General features: G+C 41.6%; 1 protein-coding gene across 1 annotated transcript in view; it reads left to right on the forward strand.

The window, feature by feature from the left end:
* The window catches only part of CSMD3 (CUB and Sushi multiple domains 3), a 1455553-nt gene that overhangs the window by 1218544 nt on the left and 215644 nt on the right, over positions 1-21365 (forward strand). Inside the window, exons 46-47 of the mRNA XM_089664334.1 lie at positions 1690-1770; positions 2928-3041. Coding sequence (XP_089520460.1) covers positions 1690-1770; positions 2928-3041 — 195 coding nt within the window. The remainder of the gene's footprint in view (positions 1-1689; positions 1771-2927; positions 3042-21365) is intronic.

A 21365-nucleotide genomic window follows, 5' to 3' on the forward strand; every position in this document is an offset into this window, starting at 1 on the left:
CAATTGTCAGCTTTCAGTGTTGCCACACATTGAATGACAATTGCACAGTCAGTCAACACTGTATCCCTATGAAATTTTTATCTTTTTTTCCACACAAATAGAGCTTTCTTTTGGTGGTATTTGATCACTGCTGGTTTTTTTTTGCTAAACAAACAAAAAAAGTCTAAACATTTGGGGGGAAAACACTTTATTTGTTTCTGCTATAAAATTTTGCAAATAAGGAATGTTTTTCTTCACTGATGTGTGCTGATGAGGCTACATTGATGGGTGCTGAGAGGTTGCCCTTATGGGCACTGATAGGCTGCACTGATGGGCACTTCAGATGTGCTTTTTAGGACTTTTTCTGCCCACTTTTATTTAAAACAGAAACAAATTTCACAAACAAATAGCTTCCCACTCAAGGGGTTTCCACCATCAAATTAATAAAATAGTATTCAGCCTCCTGGATCTCTTTGCAGATCTACTGTTCAGCCCTATATCTGCAGATCATCAACACACTTTCCAGTGCTCATATTCCAAATGCTGTACCTCTCTCAGTTCTGTATCTTTCCTGCAGCTCCCTGATACTCCATCTTTCACAGGTCTCAGCCTTGGTTTGTCCTGCCCTGGACAATGTGGTGCAGACATGCAGTTCTCTGCTCCCTAGCATACACACAATCAGGGGCGGACAGACAACTCATGGGGCCCCCGGGCAATAGGGGATCATGGGGCCCCTGTGTCCTTGCCCACACTCAAACCACACCCAAAAAAGTCTATAAAAGATACCAGGGGCATCTCATGGGGCCCCCTACTGACCCCGGGCCCTCGGGCAGTGCCGATTAGTCAGTCCGCCCCTGCACCAATAACTCCCGGGAGCAGGGGCGGACTGACCGTTCGAGCACTCGGGCACTGCCCAAGGGCCAGGGGTCAGTAGGGGGCCCCATAAAATGTCCCTGGTACCTTTTATAGGCTTTTTTGGGTGTGTTTTGAGTGTGGGCAAGGACACAGGGGCCCCATGATCCCCAATTGCCCAGGGGGCCCATGAGTTGTCAGTCCGCCCCTGACCGGGTGGGTGAAGTGTGTGAACCTGTTTTCTGCAAAACCTGGCTTAGATTGTCATGTTATACAGTGGTATGGCCTCGCCATGCCACAAACCCCCCATCACACATCATTAGCCAATCCCATGCACCTAACTCCTGACCTACCTGACCGCAAGTGTTAGCCAGAGAGCTCAAGTGTATTGCGTCCAACACAAGGGGCTGAAACAGCTGGGAGGAGAACAGAATACTGAACCATTAAAGGTCCTGCATAGTTGTCTAGTGGGTGAGCTAGGCCATGCATGAGTCTCTTGGGACATGGGGCCCAACAGGAGAAGAGTAGAATAGTATGGGAGGAAGGAAAAAAAGGAAGGGGAGAAAAAAAAGGAATGCAGGGAAGGTATAGTGAAGCTTAAACAGCAAAATTTACTTTTAAATATGCCACCTAATGACAGTATTGTATGCAGTACTCCACAGTCTCCGCGGCAGTAATCTATGGTTTATTTTTTAATTTTTGTATAAGCCACAGTATACTTTGCAGTCAAACTGAACCAAGAATACATAACACTACACTGCATAATTTTGTTTGCACAGAGCTTTCTGTCTTATAGGTGACTTCAAAGAATACATATTTAAGTGCATATTAAAAATAATCATTTTCTTTTTTCTACAGCTTACCAGTTGAGAATATGCCAGTCACCTGCTCCAGTGCCAAATGCTGAAATACTGGCAGAAGATGATGAATTTGAAATAGGTAAAACTGTGGCTGTGTGAAGTGTTTTATAGAGTGGAGTATAAATGTATAATAATAGTGGGTCTAGGTTCATATGGATACTCAAAGCAGACGTGCATCTAATGCTTATGTTGTGGAGTTGATATTCTACCTCAGGAAGAAATGGCAAGCCATGCATATCCACATGTCTACTGAGACATTCAGTTTGGTGCTCTCTATCAGAACAGGCACTTGTAAGAGCTTTGCAAAAGCCTTGAGTGCCTGTCAAGTTCCATATTTAAATTCCTATAATAATGAGGTTGAATGCATGTAGTAGAAGTTCTGTATACTAGTGATAAATGAAATAGTAAGTCAAGATTTATAAAGAAGCCACTTTTGGGAGCAATGCAATGAAAATTAACAAAATCTAGTCTAGATGAATGCTGCATACACTTTTTTCTATCACTGCAAACCAGGGGCGGACTGACAACTCATGGGGCCCCCCAGGCAATAAGGGATCATGGGGCCCCTGATTCCTTGTCCACACTCAAACCACACCCAAAAAAGCCTATGAAAGGTACCAGGGGCTTCTCATGGGGCCCCATACTGACCCCGGGCCCTCGGGCAGTGCCCGAGTTCCCAAATGGTCAGTCCGCCCCTGCAGCAAACTTTCCAAAAATCTCAAGTTTCACAGCATAGTTCAGTTTTTGGTTAATATATATATATATATATAGTTAGTTTTCATAGGCTTCATATAGGCTTCCTATAGGGTTACATACAGGAAATCTTGACTGCTAACACTGCAGTTCAAAGTTTATGTATTTATTTATCTTTTATTGTTAGGTTTACAGTAATTAAGGTACGTTATGAACTTGCATTGATGTGATATTGGGTTGAGGCATTGTATTCTGCTTCTGCAGAGATGATAACATTTATCAGTTAATCACAGTGACTTTCCAAGTGATCAAACCTAAATCAAATAATCCTCTATGGATTGCAGATCAATTTTATCAATTCTTGAAGCTACTCTTTGCAATACTCTAATCTCTATAATGAAATGGGTTTGGAAGGAAAACTTTGTAATTATACCACAATTATGGCAGCACAGTTTTTTTTCTCTGCACCGTAATACTATCATTTTTTGTTTACAATAAATTATATGAAAGCATTATGTTTAAATATGCTTTTTTATTTTATAGGGGACATAATACGATATCAGTGTGTTCCTGGCTTCACCTTAGTTGGCAATGAAATTTTGACTTGTAGACTGGGCGAGCGCCTTCAAATGGATGGGTCCCCACCCTCATGTCAAGGTTATTATTACTTTATATGTATCAAGTTTTCTTAACATGTATACATTATACGTATATCAAAATGAAAGCTAAAATCTAGGTTTAATTTACATTGCACAGCAGGGCTTTTTATCAGAAAATAAGTGCAGGTACTCCTCCCTTCTGAGTTATTCCTTGTCTCTGAACCCTACCTACCACTGCGCACTGTGCCATGGTTCAGCTCCTACCCACATCAAATGAGAAAGGCAGTAAAATCGATCCCCTGAAGCCACCAACAATAAAATCCCCTCCCCAAGCACCATCCTCAAAAACAATAGACCCCTCCCAACAACAATATTGCCCCCCCAGCAATAATAGACCCCTGCAACACAAATGTTCCCAACAACAATATATCCACTCCAGGAACAATAGCCCCCTGCCAGCAACGATAAATCTCCCAGCAGACAGAATTAATAGAGCCTGTAACAGCCATTAACAATAAACCACTGCCTCAGCAGCAGATCCATCCCAGCAACAACTGACCCCACAGCAACAAGAGATCCGACATTAAACAATACACCCCATTTCTAAACAACAATATATTCTCTATCAATGGACCTTCTAGCACATCACAGCACCCCATGCCATTACATACATACTGTGTTGGAGATGCCAGAACTGCTTTCCCATGTGTTTCTGCTGAAAAAAGCCCTCTTGCACAGTTACATTGGTCTAGCTTGGACCAATGTAAATAAGCATAGCTCATACCTGAACAATTCCTGTGGAAACTTAAAAACACAAAACTAGCCACCACTGCAAGAGTGACCACTGTTATCTTCTGAATCTTTTGACACATCTGCCTCCCCCCTCTGCCAATCCCTTCACTGGCTCCCAATTACCCAATGCATCAAATTCAAACTGCTAACCCTGACCTACAAAGCCATTCACAATGCCGCCCCAAACTACATAACTGACCTGATACCCAAATACTACCCTACCCGTGCCCTCCGCTCCTCACAGGACCTCCTACTCTCTAGCTCCCTGGTCTCCTCCTCCCACGCCAGATTGCAGGACTTCTCTAGGACTTCCCCCATCCTCTGGAACTCCCTACCCCAATCCATCAGACTGTCACCCACCCTCCTCACCTCCAGGCGCACCCTGAAAACCCTCCTCTTCAGGGAAGCCTACCCCAACCTCACCTAACAGCTGACCTCACCTAACAACCTCCTCCACTCCTCCCACCACTCCATCCCCCACAGCCATCTCCTCCTGTATCACCTTCCCCTCCCTCCTAGATTGTAAGCTCGAAAGAGCAGGGCCCTCGAACCCCTCGTGTACTGTTTTGTTACTGTCTTGTCTCATGTTGTGTCCCCCTTGCTACTGTACAGCACTGAGCATACCCTTTGGCACTATATAAATACTGTATAATAATAATATCACTGCCCCACCTCTCTGCCTCATCAGATTGCCTTCCTTAAAAAAAATACAAGAGGTTTTGTGAATGGCGGCAGTACCAAATAAGCGAGGCCATGGTTAATATGCAGAAGGGAATCTGCTCGGCACAGGTCCCCAATGATTGCTGCTATCACTGTAGTAGTGGTGGGTGGTGACTACTACAGTGTTTTGCAGCTTCCACAGCCATCACTCAGATATGAGATATGTATACTTATATTGGTCTAAGCTGGATCAATGTAACTCAGCAAAAATAAAAAAAATAAAAAAATCATACCTAGACTTTAAAAGCTTAAAGGAGTTCTTTAGAGAAAATATGAAATAATTCAACTAGTTTATTAACAAGGCCTACTATCACAGGATTATTAACCTAGAACAAAACTTATAGTTACCTACTTTTGCCTGCATTGTGCTTTTGAGTGATCTGCCTTGTGGTAATGTTTTACGAATTAGCCTTTGGCCAATGATTATCCTAAAAGCATAAACGTTATGAAAGACATTTATCAATTCTTTCACACAATGGCAAACAGAAGCAGTGAGATGGATTTTGAGACAGATTTACTATTGTTCGATTCCTCCCTGTGCTGCTTTAAACCAGCACTACAACAATATAAAACCTGCCCCAGATCATTTTTTTATATTGAATGTGTTATGAATGCAGATCTGTCTCTTCTACAGTGCTAAATCTTTTGCAGACTTAGTAAAACTGTCTCACTTTACTGCCCAGGGTTGTAGAGATTACAAATACACAGAAAATCGTTGCTTGCATTTTCCAAAATGAGAGGTATCGGATTCATAGAAATTTGCATCTAATTTGGTTGCTAATTTGTTTGATAACTATCCTGATCTGTGCTTATATGGCTGGTTGATATCCATTACAGATTCCTTTTTTTTTTGGTTAAATCAAACATTGAGCACACCTAAATATTGTGTATTGAGTCACTATATTTCACCTGTGTTTGTTGTTTTATTCTGAGTTTAAAGCTTACTAAATGTTTAAAGCTAAATTTAAGTTTTAGTTCAAATCAGAGAAACACTCTACATTCCAAGTGCACAAAATCAAAAGGTATGTAAAGTCCTACAGTTTTTTTTTTTTTTTTTTTTTTTATGCAGCAAGCTGTAGAGAAGGAGTTGGCTTTCTGCAAGGGTCAGATACACCTCATTCTATGTCAGAGGTCTCCAATAAACAATGCTTCTGTTGTTAGATGTTGAAGATTAACTTCTCCACAATGTTGAAGTGCTTTTATAGTTTACTTATATGTAAGTGCTTTAAATTTGGGACTGCAGGACTTCTGAACTGAATGACACGAAGAGGGGAAATTACTTAAACTGGTGCACACAGAACCTGGTGCAGCTGTACATAGTAACTAATCAGCTTCTAACTTCAGCTTGGTCAATTAAGCAATGACAATAATGCCTAGAAGCTGATTGGTAACTATGTAAAGCTGCACCAGATTCTGCATGCACCAGCTTTAATAAATCCCCCCCAAGCATCATTCATTCCATTCGTTTTGAGCTCAGGATGTCGAGATTTCATCCCCAATCCTGGACTCACAGGAGAATGCTGCAGAGTAATGACATAGTGATGCCATCTGCAGCATTTAAGAAGGTGGTGACTTCTGATGTCACTAGACCTATAACTGTTGGAAAAAAAAGCCATGTATGTTTTTTTTTTAATAAGGCTGTAGCTGTGCTCCAGTTGGGAGAAGGGAGGCCCAAACCCGAAGTTTGATGTGCATTTTATAATGACTTAACTTTATATCATGTATATAATTGTACACATTCAATTTTAATTATTTCTATTCTCCTATTAATCTGAATAATCTTGAAGTTTGTAAACTTTGTGAAGATCCCCTCACACTTACCTCTTGGAATTCTGTGACACATTCTCACTACGTCCTGTGATTGGATGCCGCTGTTCACACATTTCACATAGCCTGCCTTCTGACCTACAGAGGTGCTGAGAGGGGGAGTTTCAGGAGGTGGATTTAGTATAGTACTTAGAAATGGAAATAAAACAGCAGGGGAGATGCTGCAAAGCATGCAGGGAATCCAGGAAGCTGTGGAAAGAGATGGCCAGTAGACAGGCAGAACTCACATGAAACATGAAAGGAGATTTTTTAAGAACTCTTATACTGGATTTTCAAAAACCTATTGCTTGAATTGCTATTACAATGTTGTGCAAAAAAATCTGAAAGTGTATGCTGTGACCATAGAACTCTCTTAGCCCTATAACTTGACTTTGAATCCTTAACTCACTAAATCCTAATGTTTAAATAACTCTTAACCCTTAACCCTATCCTCAAATTCCATTTCAACTCCTAACTGTAACTGTTACCTTGCCTAAACATAACCCTCACACTAAAGCCAGCCATAGATGGTTTGAATCTTGACCAGATCAGAAGGAACTGGCTGATCAATCTATGGGCATGCTGGTTGTACTGAAGTCAAGCCATCAATCGACTTTAGTACAACCAGTCTGTTGGATTTATTGCAAACAATCAATGCCAGTGGCTATAGAAGTCAGCAGTGATTACTGTGTTCTGCTGATAGGGAAGACTCATCTCTGGCAGAAAACAACAGCACTGGGGGAAGGATTCCTCCATCACCACTGACTGGGTTGGCAGGGGAATCAGGTGCCTTTTTTTCCTTCCACTGCAGGTGGAAGGAAAGAAAATTGTCTAATCTATGGCTTGCTTAACTGTACCATCTCCAATTCATACTTGTCTTGAAAACAGTTTCATGCCAACATTTGCACTGAAATGTCCTACCACTGGACCAAGATCAAGGTGTGCCATATTAATAGAACCAAGATCAACTGATCCTTGAATTCCCTTTAACTTGTAATATTTAAGTCTCTGTCAGAAACACAACATGGGGAAAATCCTACATCCATTATAATCTAGGACAGGGGTCTTCAAATGATGGCCCTCCAGCTGTTGAAGTACTACAAGTCCCATCATGCCTCTGCCTCTGGGAGTCTTTCCTATGGCTGTCAGTCTTGCAAGGTCTCATGGGACTTGCAATTCCTCAACACATGGAGGGCCATAGTTTGGAGACCCCTAATCAAGGATGAGGACATTGGCTATTAAAGATGACTGTACTTTCCACAGTTGTTTATAAAGAAGTCCACATCATCCAATTTACCAATTCAATTACAAAGCTTTCTGTTTCATAAATTAGAGTTCATAGATTTAGTAGACTTTGCTTTGGAAATGTGGTGCCTAACTCAGATGAAAGCAAATGTCAACTTAAATAAACATATGGCTGCATTACTTTTTAGCAAACGCCACCTTGAAGTTGTAATAATTATTCTGACATGTCCAAAGAAATTCACAATGAACAGTAATATTTATGCCTAATTAAACCATAACAGATCTGAGCACATTTGCAGTATATTATTTATTAAACTTAGCTGATTAAAAAATGCCTTAAGTAGCTTGTACTCTCACATAACATAGGCCTGTCAAATGCAATTAAAGCAGTTTAACCCATAACAAGATAATGAACTGGCAGGTTGACCCTGTGCGGAAGACTCTTTCTGCCTGTGCTTACAGCTTGGTGCTGTGATAAAGGTAGACTCGAATTATACTGTATATGGATAATATCCTCACTGCTGAACTAATTCTATGGAAGTACCCAAAATCAGAGAAAGGCTGCATATCAATGTATAGGATTCTTAAGACTGCACGAGCTCTCACCTGTCTCCTAGATGGAGCCCTCCTGACTTTTGTGAAGAGACCACCACTGTCTATTGGGGTAGAGCCCTGAACAATAGTCACCTCTCTAACAAAATTCCTGCACACACTTGTAAAATCAATGTACTGATTGTCACAAAGCCTGGACCCAGGATGGGCAATTTCCTCCCTCACAAGTGTCTATGAAGTCTCTGTGCTCTAGAACCAAAGCCAGGTTTTACCAACCTCTAAAAAACTGACAATCCAATTTACTCTGTATGACACAAGCACAAAGGTAAGAGGTAAACTGTGCGAGATGAAAAATAGATTTAGGCTAACAAAAACTGAAAAAATAATGTATACTTCAGAGTTATACAAAATGCCTTTTTCAGGGAAGAAGTAATGGGTTAACAACTCACAGTTGTTCTTTATCAATGTAAGTAAATTAAGCCTTAAAGTTTATGCTATCAATCCTTATAGGTTCCCCACCTTTTGCTGATTACTTACAAGCTCTCTGTCTGTATAAAAGCAGTGTTGAAATAGGCTACACTGATCAGCCAAAACATTGTGACCACTCACCACAACCACCTATTATTGAGTAGGTCCCCCTTTTGCCACCAAAACAGCCTTCACCTTTGGTGGCATGGACTCTGCTGCTGTATGCTGTGGTATCTGCTATCAAGCCATCAGTAGCAGATCCTTGAAGTCCTGTAAGTTGTGAGGTGGGGCCCCCGTGTATCAGACTTGCTTTTCCAGCACATCCCACAGATGCTCGATTGGATTGAGATATGGAGAATTTGGGGAACAAGTTGACACCTAAAAGACACGTTCTTCCATTGCTTCATGGCCCAGTTCTGATGCTACATTACCCATCATAGGTGCTTTTGCTTGTGGATATGGGTCAGCATAGGCACTCACGCTGGTTTGTGGCTGTGCAACCTCCTACACAAAAAACTGGCATGCATTGTGTGTTCTAACACCTTTCTATCAGAACCTGCATTAACTATTTTTGCAGTTTGAGCTATAGTAGATCTTCTATTGGATCAGACTACACAGGCCAGCCCTCACTCTCCCCATGAATCATTAAGCCTTGGTTGCCCATGACCCTGTCACCTGTTTGTCAGTTTTCCTTCCTTAGACAACTTTTGGTAGCTTCTGACCACTGTAGACTGGGAACATTCCATAAAAGCTGCAGTTTTGCTCTGATCAAGTTGTCTAGCCATCATAAATTGGCCCTTGTTATAGTTGCTCAAATCCTTTTGCGTGCCCTTTTTTTTTGTCACACATCAACTTCAGGGACAACATGTTAACTTGCTATCTAATATATCCCACCCACTTTCATGTGCCATTGGAACAAGATAATCAATGTTATTCATTTTATACCTGTCAGTGGTCATAACTGATTGACCATATGTCTTTTATACATGCCTAGAGTTCAGAATCTTAGAGCTGCTACATTAGTTATTGAAAATAGAGATGTGTTAACAGCATTACCCATTGCTGAGACATATGTATAAATAAAACAGCAGAGAAAAACACACTGTGATCACATTATATAATTGCAGTATAACTTTTCAGGACAAGATGCAGCTATTATTATGTCTGAGGCTACATTTGTTTTGTTTGAGAGTTTCACATGAAAGTATAATTACATATTGTTCTTGAAAGAGACCTCATACCAAGACCAATTATTTTCTGCAGGCAATTAGCCCTAAATTAATAAATAAAACTGGCAGCGCAAACCAATTACCGCATTTTGTTTATCTCATAATCTTTGGGGGTTGTTTACGGTTTTTTTTTAATTTATGCTTTTTTTCAAAGAGGTTCAACATATAATTTTGAACAGAGGCCAAGATAGCTAATTTTCTCAGTAATGGGGGACATAATGAAAACCAAACATACTATAAACTGTATATAGTTAGTTGTTTTTTTCCTGGATTTTGTTTGTTTTATAGGTAAAAATATAAATACAAAGTGCTGCAGCCAATTCAAAATCAATCAATCAATTTGGCTGTTCAGAAGAAATTCTAAAGTGAAACTCTAGAGAAAAAGACATGAACACAGTTGGCATGCATACATGTGAACAATTTTACATAGCAAAAAAATAAAGTTTTTTTAAGCCTGTCTTGTCCTGCTACTCCACATAGCCGTATGGATGCCTTCACTTTTTTGGGTAAACAGTTGAGCTTGGTTATCAACCCATCCCCAGCCTTCATTAGGTATCATTATCTATCAGCAAAATGATGAGATTGTTTCTGTGCTTTCTCTACTCTAAATAAGTTTCCAGTATAAGACTGACAGCATTATCTATTGCTCTGACTGGCTAACATTGCTTCTTATTCAGCCTGGGTCTGGTGTGCTAGGAAATATGGTAAGCTAGTATAAAGACAAATTGCCCCTTGAACTATTCAAAAGCTGGTGCAATCTCTATTATTTTGTGGACATCCCAGATGCCACCTCATTTTTTCCACCCCATTCCTTGGCCACTAGGACACTGGAAGAGCAACCAACGATGCTGTGGCCTGTCCACTAACATTTCAGCAAGTGATGATGCTGTGGCCCAGCTGCCAGCATCCTAGCAACCAAGAATGCAGTGATCCAAACACCAAAATCCTAGCATTCAATGGCATTGTGGCCCAGCCACCAGTATTCTAGCAATTATCCATGCTGTAGCTCAGCTTCCAGCATCCTAATAAACAATGACTCTCTGGCCCAGTTGCTAGAATCCTATCAACCAATGAAGCTTTGGCCCAGCTACCAGCATATGGTCAACCGATGAAGCTATGTGACTGTGCTTTGTTAGTTTCTAGGGCACTGGTGACTGACTGGACTACACATCATCATTGGTTGTTATGGTGTAGCATTCCCAAGCTGCAATGAGGACAGACTATTCAGTATGAACACTCTGGCTTAGTGCTATCTGCCACCAAGTTCTGCTTGAGAAGAGTAGGTAGCCAGACTTTGCCTTATTGACCATATACCTCATATGCATTGAATATATATATATATATATATATATATATATATATATATATTTAGATTTATTTATACACTGCTCAAAAAAATTAAAGGAGCACTTTGAAAATACATCAGAATCTCAATGGGGAAAAATATAATGATGGATATTTATACTGATATGGACTGGGTAATGTGTTAGGAACGTAAGGATGTCCCATCGTTTGATGAAAATGAACACTCTCAACCTACAGAGGACTGGATTCAAACACACTCAGAAAATCAAAGGGAAAAAATGATTCAGCAGGGTAGTCCATTTTGCTGAAATTTTATTGCAGCAATTCTGAATGGTACTCAGTAGTTTCTATGGCCCCCACGTGCTTGTAGTCATATCTGGCAATATCGGGGCATGCTCCTAATGAGATGAAAATGGTGTCCTGGGGTATTTCTTCCCATATCTGAACCAGGGCATCACTGAGCTCCTGGAAAGTATGAGGTGCAACCTGGCAGCGTTGGATGGGACGAATCATGATATCCCAGAGGTGTTTTATTGGATTTAGGTCAGGCGAGTGCGGGGGCCATTCAATGGTATAAATTCCTTCATGCTCCAGGAACTGCCTGCATACTCTTGCCACATGAGGCCAAGCATTGTCATGCACCAGCGTAGGGTCTGACAATGGGTCCAAGGATTTCATTGCAATGCCTAATGGCAGTCAGGGTGCCATTGTGTAGCTTGTAGAGGACTGTGCATTCCTCCATGGGTATGTCTCCCCTGACCATCACTGACCCACCACCAAAGTGGTCATGCTGAACGATGTTATAGGCAGCATAATGTTCTCCATGACTTCTCCAGACCCTTTCACGTCTGTAACATGTGCTCAGGGTGAATTTGCTCTCATCTGTGAAAAACACAGGGTGCCAGTGGCAGCCGTGTCAATTCTGGTGTTCAACGACAAATGCTAATCGAGCTCTATGGTGCCGGGCAGTGAGCATGGGGCCCACTAGAGGACATCAGGCCCTTAGGCCACCCTCATGCAGTCTGAGTCTGATTGTTTGGTCAGAGATATTCCCACCAGTGGCCTGCTGGATGTCATTTTGTAGGGCTCTGGCAGTGCTCATTCTGTTCCTCCTTGCACAAAAGAGCAGATACTGGTCCTGCTGATGGGTTAAGGACCTTCTACTGCCCTGCCCAGCTCTCCTAGAGTAACTGCCTGTCTCCTGGAATCTTCTCCATGCTCTTGAGACTGTGCTGGGATGCACAGAAAACCTTCTGGCAATGGCACGTATTGATGTGCCATCCTGGAGGAGTTGGACTGCCTGTGCAACCTCTGTTGGGTCCAGGTATCGCCTCATGCTACCAGTAGTGACACTGACCCTAGCCAAATGCAAAACTAGTGAAAAACAGTAAAAAAGGTGAGTAGGGAAAAAAATGGCACTGGCCTCCACCTGTAACCCCATTCCTGTTTTGGGGGCCATCTCATTGTTGCCTATCCAGCGCATCTGCTGTTAATTTAATTAACACCAAAGCAGCTGAAACTGATTAGCAACTCCCACTTCTACTTAACTAACAAGATCAATATCCCAGGAGTTTAATTGATGTGATGCTATACTCTGATTAAAAAGTGTCCCTTTAATTTTGTATATATTATTTTATTTTATTATTTTAATACTCTTTATTTTTTCATGGAGGATCTGAATCTAATCAGTGGAGCTCAGATCCAGACCCCTTCCCAGGCAATTGTGCAGCAGAAGCTATATTCTTGTAGAGATCTATTGCTGGCTGCAATCAGCCTGCAATAGATCACTATAGCAGTGATCTATTGTTGCAGGGAAAGCAGGGCTAGCACAGCTTTGTCCCAGCTTCTTTATTGAATGGGAATCACCTGACATCACTTATGAAATCATTACACTCCCAATGAGCGCAGAAATCAGAAGCATAGTTGTCACATACTGTACCTTGGTTGGAGGCTGAGTTGAAGTGAGAGCTTTCCTTGTGGCTCTGGCCTGAGCACCCCTGAAGTAGTGACAAACTTACAAGGCTCAAAGAAGCATGGTTGCAGGCAGGGGCGGACTGACCACTTGGAAACTCAGGCACTGCCCGAGGGCCCGGGGTCAGTAGGGGGCCCCATAAGATGCCCTGGTACCTTCTTCATAGGCTTTTTTGAGTTTGGGCAAGGACACAGGGGCCTCATGATCCCCTATTGCCCGGGGGCCCCATGAGTTGTCAGTCCGCCCCTGGTTGCAGGTAGCTTGGTAGCATTTAACTGCCAGGGTCAGAGACGTAGTCAGGATGAACCAGAAGCTTGGTCAGGTAGCAGTCCAGGGTCAATACCAGAGATGTAAGCAGAGCAAGATCCAGCAACAGACCAAGGTCAGAAAAAGGGACGCAGACAGAGAATAGTCAGGGGCAAGCCAAGGTGGGTACCCAATCCACAGGGTAATGTTAGGAACTAGCAATGGGAGATCAGTCAGCATAAGCAAGAACACAGGTCACAGGGAAGCTGAAGAACATCCAGTAATTAGCACACACCAGGGTCTTCTTTAAACAGGCAGCTTAGTGCCAATGTACATGGATGTGTGTGCTATTCCACGCTGGTGTATAGAGATGCGCCTAGGTGTCAGTATGCGCTAGATATTAGCCTGGGATTATCTGTATTCTGATACATGTGCAGGAGCATTAGCTGCTACGGGAATGAGCATTAGTTGCACAAGAATGAGCATTAGCTGTACTAGTTTTAGTATTCTGATTATAGTGTTGACTTTTGCTATTAAAGGATAAGTCCGCCTTTTGGGAAAAAAGAATAAATGCACACATTTTTTGCAGGAAAAGGGTATATTTATTATTTTTTTCACCCAAGAGCCTCCAGAGCACTGTACTTATGATCAGTGGATCACGGCTGCAATGTCAGGCTCTTGCAGACAAGTTTTACAGCTTTCAGACCATATCTCTGTATAGACTTTCTATTTGAAAGCTGTAGGGCTCACCAGCGCCCTCTTTGAGAACTACATGCTGTCTGCCACAGTGGCAGATGGGACATATAGTTCATTCATTCACATATCACTGTGAACAATTGACTAGACTGTGTGGGCTGAGTCCAGCACAGCCACACTGCTTTTGCTGAGTGGTTGTGGGGAGAGGAACCCCTGACTGCTGTCATGGGGGGGAGGGGTTTAGGGTGTATGGGGTACTGCTGGAGCATATTACATGTTATACCCTACATATGGGTGTAACCAGGGCCGGTACTAGATTATTTAGCCCCCTAGAGGCAAGACCAGCTATTTGCTCCCTCCCTGCGCATCATTAGCCGGTTGTGCTCGCTATCTTGCCCCCTGCACGAAGGACGTGCCTGCCATTGGCCGCCGGCAGCTGTCAATCTCCCAGAGCCAGTGCTGGCATGTGGCTATCAATCAGTAAGAGAAGAGGAGACGAGGCCAAAGCCTCCTCCTTTGAGTGGCGGTACTGTAGGCAGGAGGAGGAAAGAAGCTTGATTGGCCAGTCACATGACAGTAAGGGAAGTAAGAGGAAAAAAACTGTTGCAGGACAAAATTAACCTAGTGCAGAAATTTCTAAATGCCCATAGAGGCCATGCAAGGGGCACACCCTTCAGGCTCCTTGTCTTTAGAGGCAGAAAAAAATATGCAAGTGGGATCTGAGTGTAGCAGTAAATAAACAAAATGTATTGTGCTAAGTAAGCAACTCACAGGATAAAAGTAATAAAAGACTCATTAATGTTCCACTGTGAAGTACACCTGGTGTGTAGACTCGCACTGCAGGTGGTGACACAAACATCAGAGGTTCCTATGAAGTGGCCCCATCTGGGAATCAAAGCCTTCTGAGGACAGCAGAGGAGGAGGATGTGATGTCACTGACGCTGCGTCATCAGTGACGTCACGTCCTGATCCTCCGCTGTCCCCGAGAGGCTTTGATTCCCAGCTAGGGCTGCTTCATAGGAACCTCTGATGTTTGTGTCACTGCCTGTGGTGGGAGTCTGCACACCAGATGCCCTTCACACCAGAACATTGTTGAGTTTTTTATCACCTTTATATTAGGAGAGCAAAGAGGACCGTCATCAGCAGAATATGGAATCCAGTGGCCGTGGCTGAGGTGGCAGTGCTCCCCAGGCAGCTGCCTTGTTCTCCTAGCGATAACGCCGGTCCAGAGTGTAACATGCAGCATGCTCCAAAAGGAGAACTTATCCTTTAAGGTGCACTTTTTTAGGAGGGATCTATAAAAGCATCAAAAAGCCCAGGGACTGAATGTTTCAGCTTCGGGACTTACAGTAGTGCTGGATTCTGGCTGTCGCAAACAACTGGTGGTTCCAGCCTGCACCCCCATTGGTAACCACAGGATCCACTAAGACTGGGTGCTATTTTATAATGGCACTGTGACAAACAACTGCAACCCAGTAATATTTAAAATGTCATTTTAGACTCAAATGGTTAAGGCCCTTTCATGTGGAAATGAACTTTATGTATTTTCCATTTTAACACATCCTAGCAAGTGATAGTATGCCTTTGGCGTTTTAATGTGGCAATTAGTTCCATATCACAGGTATTCCTATCTGAATGTACCTGGGGATTATCCACGTGCAGAAAATGTTTTCTCCTACAGCACTGGGGTATTTTTTGTGAGATATAATCTTTTGAAAAGTATTTATCAGTAATAAAAAGTATTGTTGCAATTGTCCTTAACACCATGTATACAAATTTGTGTTCTTCTTTTTTATTTTCTTTGTATATTATTCATTTTAAGGCTCTCTAGTTGAGAGCGAAGACTATGGTTAAAAGCTGGTGGCTCTTTTACTAGTTTTTTAAATAGTTGAAAATATCTGAATTTTACCTGGGATCAGCTTCTTGCAGTCCCTGTACAGCAAACTCAAAGAAGGAGAGGGTGAAGCAGCACATGGACAATGTGTTCTTGTTCTGACAAGATAGGTGATGATAGGGTGAGAGAAGAACTCAAGATGATAAGAGGAAAGATAAGCTCATCACTGGGTTGCTTTCACTGTTCAGTAACATCCTGGGGAAAGTCCAGGATGACCTGGGCTTAGAGCTAATAGGTAGAATGATGCTGATCATCAGACAGAGGACATCTATTGGTAGAAAAAGAGGACTGCAGAGGAAATCTCATATTTGAAGGTGAATATTTCAGGAAATGCTTGAAATATTGCTTTAAGGGCTTTTCATTTTTATTTTGTTGTTTTTGGCTGTTTTTTGAAGTGACACTAAGCAATGTCTTTTTCCCCTAAAATAATCCTTCACTACTTAATGGCCCTGTAATCCGTTATTCATTAAATAGTTTCTCACTTTATGTTTCTACTCTTTTGTAATATCCTATGTGATTTCCCAAACCTCTCATTTTCCCTCTTCGCTTCTTTTTGTTTAGAACAAGCAGTGCATGTTAGTTGCTGTCATGTGCAGTGTTGCACACTAGAAATCCTATAGCCCAAAGTCCATCTCAGGAGCAAGTAAGAGAGGGTGGCTACATTCCTAGATTCAGTGGTACCATGGAGAATGAGCATAGCCACCCTGTAACAGCAAGTCAAATCACAGCAGCTAAAAAGAAAAAAAAAGGAATTTTGAAGGAGCTTAGTGTCACTAAGGGTACATGTGCATGGCTGTATGAAGGTTTAGTTACTACAAAGGATCTCACCAACAGAAACTGGCAGCAAGATCCTGCATAAAAAGTTCTCTGTATATTGTATGTATATAAACTCAGTAGCCTTGACCAAAGTTTAATAATGCCCTTATGAATGTAGGCCATTTACATACCTCATGAAGCCTGATTGGAATACTCCCAGGATGTTGCTGGAATGTTGCTAAGCAAGGCCCAGCTATTACTGTTCACCATCACAGGAGTGAGCTCTTTTTCTGATTCAAATCTCCTCACATGCCCTTTCTCTCCCCTGACACAGTAGCTCTGAGCTCAGTGTTTGAGAACTTGCTCCTTTGATTGTGGAGATGAGCAGTAATAGCTGGATCTCTCCTAGCAACATCCTAGGAGTTTTCAGGTCAGGCTTCATGAGGTACGGAAATGGTCTACATCTATAGCAACGGCATTGTTCAAAGCTGTCCAGTTTGTGTTTATCTACAGATGCCTCTTACCTGCATAGGCGTTTTTTTTTTTTTACTTTGTACAATGTTACAACACAAATGACCCTGTTGCTAGGCCACAGGAGGCTTCTCAAGGAAGCTGCCTAGTGTCCTCCATTGCTAGGACGCAGGTGATTATTGCCTCCTAATGATCTATGTTGCTAGGATACAGGAACCTCTTGTACTCCAATAGAATTACAATCCATAGAATAGATAGAATTTTGTTTTCTTTACGGACCTGAGCACAGCACAGGTGTACTTATCTTTACCCAACTGTGTGCATGGGTACAATAATTGTGGACATCAGTCCTCTCAATATAAGCCGGTTTCAAATTAAAACAAAGAAAATAAATGATTAATATACGTACATGCAGTGCACTTGTGTACAAATATAAAGTCCCAGTATACCACTTTCACATTCAAATATAGAAAGACCCAATGTAAAACACTTTCCACATTCACATCCCATGTGATACTAAGTGATTCAGTGATCAATCTTCTTCTCCGTAAAGGTCTTTGTGTTGCGTGCTCCACTTAGTGCTCCCACTCCGGAGCCCCACTCACCACAAAATGATGACTACCTGCATAGATAGGTCAAACTGCGCGTTTGGTGCTTCAGCAAGCCCCTATAACTATCAGCTTCCTGTGGCCTCTATCCACTGGTTATGGACTCCATATATGAAAACACTCCAGACCATCCACAATACTCCTAAATAATATGTATTGATTGCATGTATCATAAAGGGGCTTACAGGTCCTTCAGTGTGATCCTCCCACCTCCATCGACATAGCGGAGCACAACATTTTGTGGTGAGTGGGGCTCTGGAGGGGGAGCACTAAGTGGATCACTCAAATGCAAAGACCTTTACGGATAAGAAGATTGATCACTGAATCACTTAGTATCACATGGGATGTGAATGTGGAAAGTGTTTTACATTTGGTCTTTATATATTTGAATGTGAAAGTGGTGCACTGGGGCTTTATATTTGTACAAAAGGGCACTGCTATATATATATATATTAATCATTTATTTTCTTATTGTTTTGATTTGAAACCAGTTTATATTGGGAGAACTGATGTCCACGATTATTGTACTATTTACACACCTATTTGCACAGTATTGCATTAATATAACAAGTTTGTTAGTATTGGTTTATGTACACACGGTACATAGATATGCAGGAAAAATGACTAACAGCATAAATAATCTTTATATAAAAGTAATAGTGATAAACGGCCATTGTGATATTGTGATATAAACTAAAGAAAGTGATCAAAAACATCCTCTATTGATGAAAGTGACAAATCCAAAAGCGACAAATCGCAATTCCCAGTGACTTCTTATTGTGTTCTCAATATGCGCTCACCTCATTTAATGCCTACTGAAAGGCTTAACCAGCTTTTGTACACCAAATGGAACTTTAGATCATATATTGCATCATGGCAGTAGTGGTGAGTATCTCCCAATTGCTGCTGGAACGTGGCTCTCCTCTCCTGTCCCTATCACTGCAGGGATCTCTTGCTTAATCACCTCCTTAGAATATTCCTTAAAGATACAGTGGGGTTATAATCTTCCACAGCATGTGTAGTGTTGGCTTGGAATTAAGTGGATCTCACTAATAAATGTTTGAAAAAGTTGTAATCATGGTATTCAGCATGGAGGTTGGTGAGTTCTTTCCACTGAGTAGGACATGCACACGTGGCAATCAGTCCCTAACACATAGGGGAGGGGGTTGCAGGGACATAATCAGCATATTACATATCACTCTTTAGTTTATATCACAATATCACAATGGACGTTTATCACTATTACTTTTATATAAAGATTATTTATACTGTTAGTCATTTTTCCTGTGAGTTATGAAATCATTTTTCACAAAATGTTTTATTATTAATTAGGAGTGCGGCACTATTGTTCAAATTGGTTTATATTTTATACGCATTGTTTGAGTATGTGTTTTGGTGCTGACGAACCTTGTCTAATTTAGGTAGTGGCTCACAAGTATCTTTAATTATTTTACATAGATATGCAAACTTCCCCTTAATCACAGGGATGCACTTAGACCCCGGGGAAGACACACAAGACCTAGCATGCTCTATTTGGTATACAGTCACTTATTTTCTTTGTCTATTCATTTTTGGCCCCAATCAGGACTATAGAGTGGCACAGTTAATCACTAGTGGCAGTGCAGCATTAATTTGCATTCATATTCACACATCTGTGGTATTGCTAGCAGCAGCCAGCTTCATCTACACATTATCTCTAGTCCACTATGCAGGTTCCATTTACACACAAATAAGCTTTGTTAGCTTTTAAATTCTTTGTTGCAATAGTTTTACAGCCTTCAATGTCCCTTGTTCTTCTCATTAAACCAGCTGGGTTATTTAAGGATAATATAGAACAATATGCCCCATTAATGGCATTTTTGAAAGCTAAGAATGAAGCTGAATGCATTACTAATTGTTTCAAGTTAAAATCAATTTACTTTGTTAACTGGTAGCAAAATTGTGAATAAAATGATCTGACAAATAATGAAGAGAGAGTTCTGATTGTGAAGCTGGTCAGGGTAATTGTGAAATGTTAATGTTTTCAAGGGGTCATTTACACTTACAGTTGGAGACCATGTTTTTACCCCCCCCCCAACTGCTCCCCATTAAATTGAAAAGGCATTGAGGATTGGGGTGTAAACATGCTGTGGTCACAATGATTTGCTTTGTGGCCACAGCAGGACTCAAACCCCTGTCGGAACGTGTCTGCTGAATGTTGCTCATTCAAGTAAATGGGGCTGCATTGCAACCATCTTGCAACTGCGTGCAATGCACTTGGTTGTGGCATGGTGGTGTTGCATTTATGGGATTAAAACAGGAAGTGAGGGAACAACATATTAAGTTTACTTTTTCAGAAATAAAAAAATAAAAAAGACGAACTAACAACCTACAACCTCATCTCCACTTCCATCCCAGCTATACTTACCTCTGTGGGAATGCAAAACTCATAAAATTCCATCCAGGTCCCAAAATCTCCCAGCTTCATCAGAGTGTGGGCTATCATGAACTTAGCTCTGTGGGTGATGAGTTATCAGGGGCAAATCAGCAAGTGCAGCAGTCTGGGGATTTAAACTCCCAGCTCTTCTCCCTCTTTTTTTTCAGAGCTGAAACAGAGCATTGCTCTGATCCATCCCTAAAGCCCTACAGAAAGAAGAAGGAGAAAAGCTGTGTTGTATAATTTCAATATAGAAATGTCAGGACTCTGGCTCTGTATAAAAAAAGCAGGAATACGGTCAGAACCCAGGAGTTAGCAGTCATTGCTGGACCAATGAGCTGTGGATGGGAGCTTCCTCACCCTACAGCTGCACATATAGAAAGGGGAAGGCATGCTCATGTCATCATTGACCTAAAATATGGCCACATGACCATAGTAGGTCAATGACATTAACCTAATAATGACATGTGTCCATAATAGGCCAATGATGTCTGCAGTATTCATGCCTCTTTGTGTACATCAGCTGAAGGGTGGCGAACCTATTGCTAGCAGCTCATTGGCCCAGCAACGGCAGCTAATGCAGTCACCTCATCTAAGTATTTGTAAGCTGCAATACTTTACATTTTTTTGGGTGGAGGGAATCAGATATGATTTAAAATGGAAATTCACCCAAAAGAGGAAGCTCCACTGGTCTGCCTCCTCCCCACTCCTCTTTAGGTTTTGACACATGTTTTTTTTAGGGGGGGGGGCAGGTACCCACTTCCACTTCTTGCTGGCTCCTCTTTGCCCACAACTTTCTGGGATGTCAGAGGTCCCAAAAAGCTGCAAACATGCCTGGACCTGAAGACAGCTGAAAACCAGCACAAGTGAGGACAGCGCTGGACCCCTGGACTGGTAAGGGTCCTATTATTAAATAAATTACTATAGCTGCTGACTGTACACTGTAATACTGTAGCTGCTGACTTTTAATGTTATATTTCTAAGCTGAAGAATTGCCCTAACATTTAATAAATCTGTGTATCATTACCGCTAAAATCTAGAACAATTGAGTATTGTCTGTGATACTTTTTTAATTAGTACTAATATTCAAATTTTTTTGGACAAGCTTTTGGGATGTGTCCCCTTTTCCAAGATCCAAGCAGTACTGCTTAGATCTCAAAGAAGGGGATACACCCCAAAAAGCTTGTCCTGAAAATTTGGATGTTA

The sequence above is a fragment of the Staurois parvus genome, unplaced genomic scaffold (genome assembly GCF_062004578.1).
Source record: "Staurois parvus isolate SC_StPar_1 unplaced genomic scaffold, SC_StPar_1.0 ptg000047l, whole genome shotgun sequence".
Taxonomy (NCBI): domain Eukaryota; kingdom Metazoa; phylum Chordata; class Amphibia; order Anura; family Ranidae; genus Staurois; species Staurois parvus.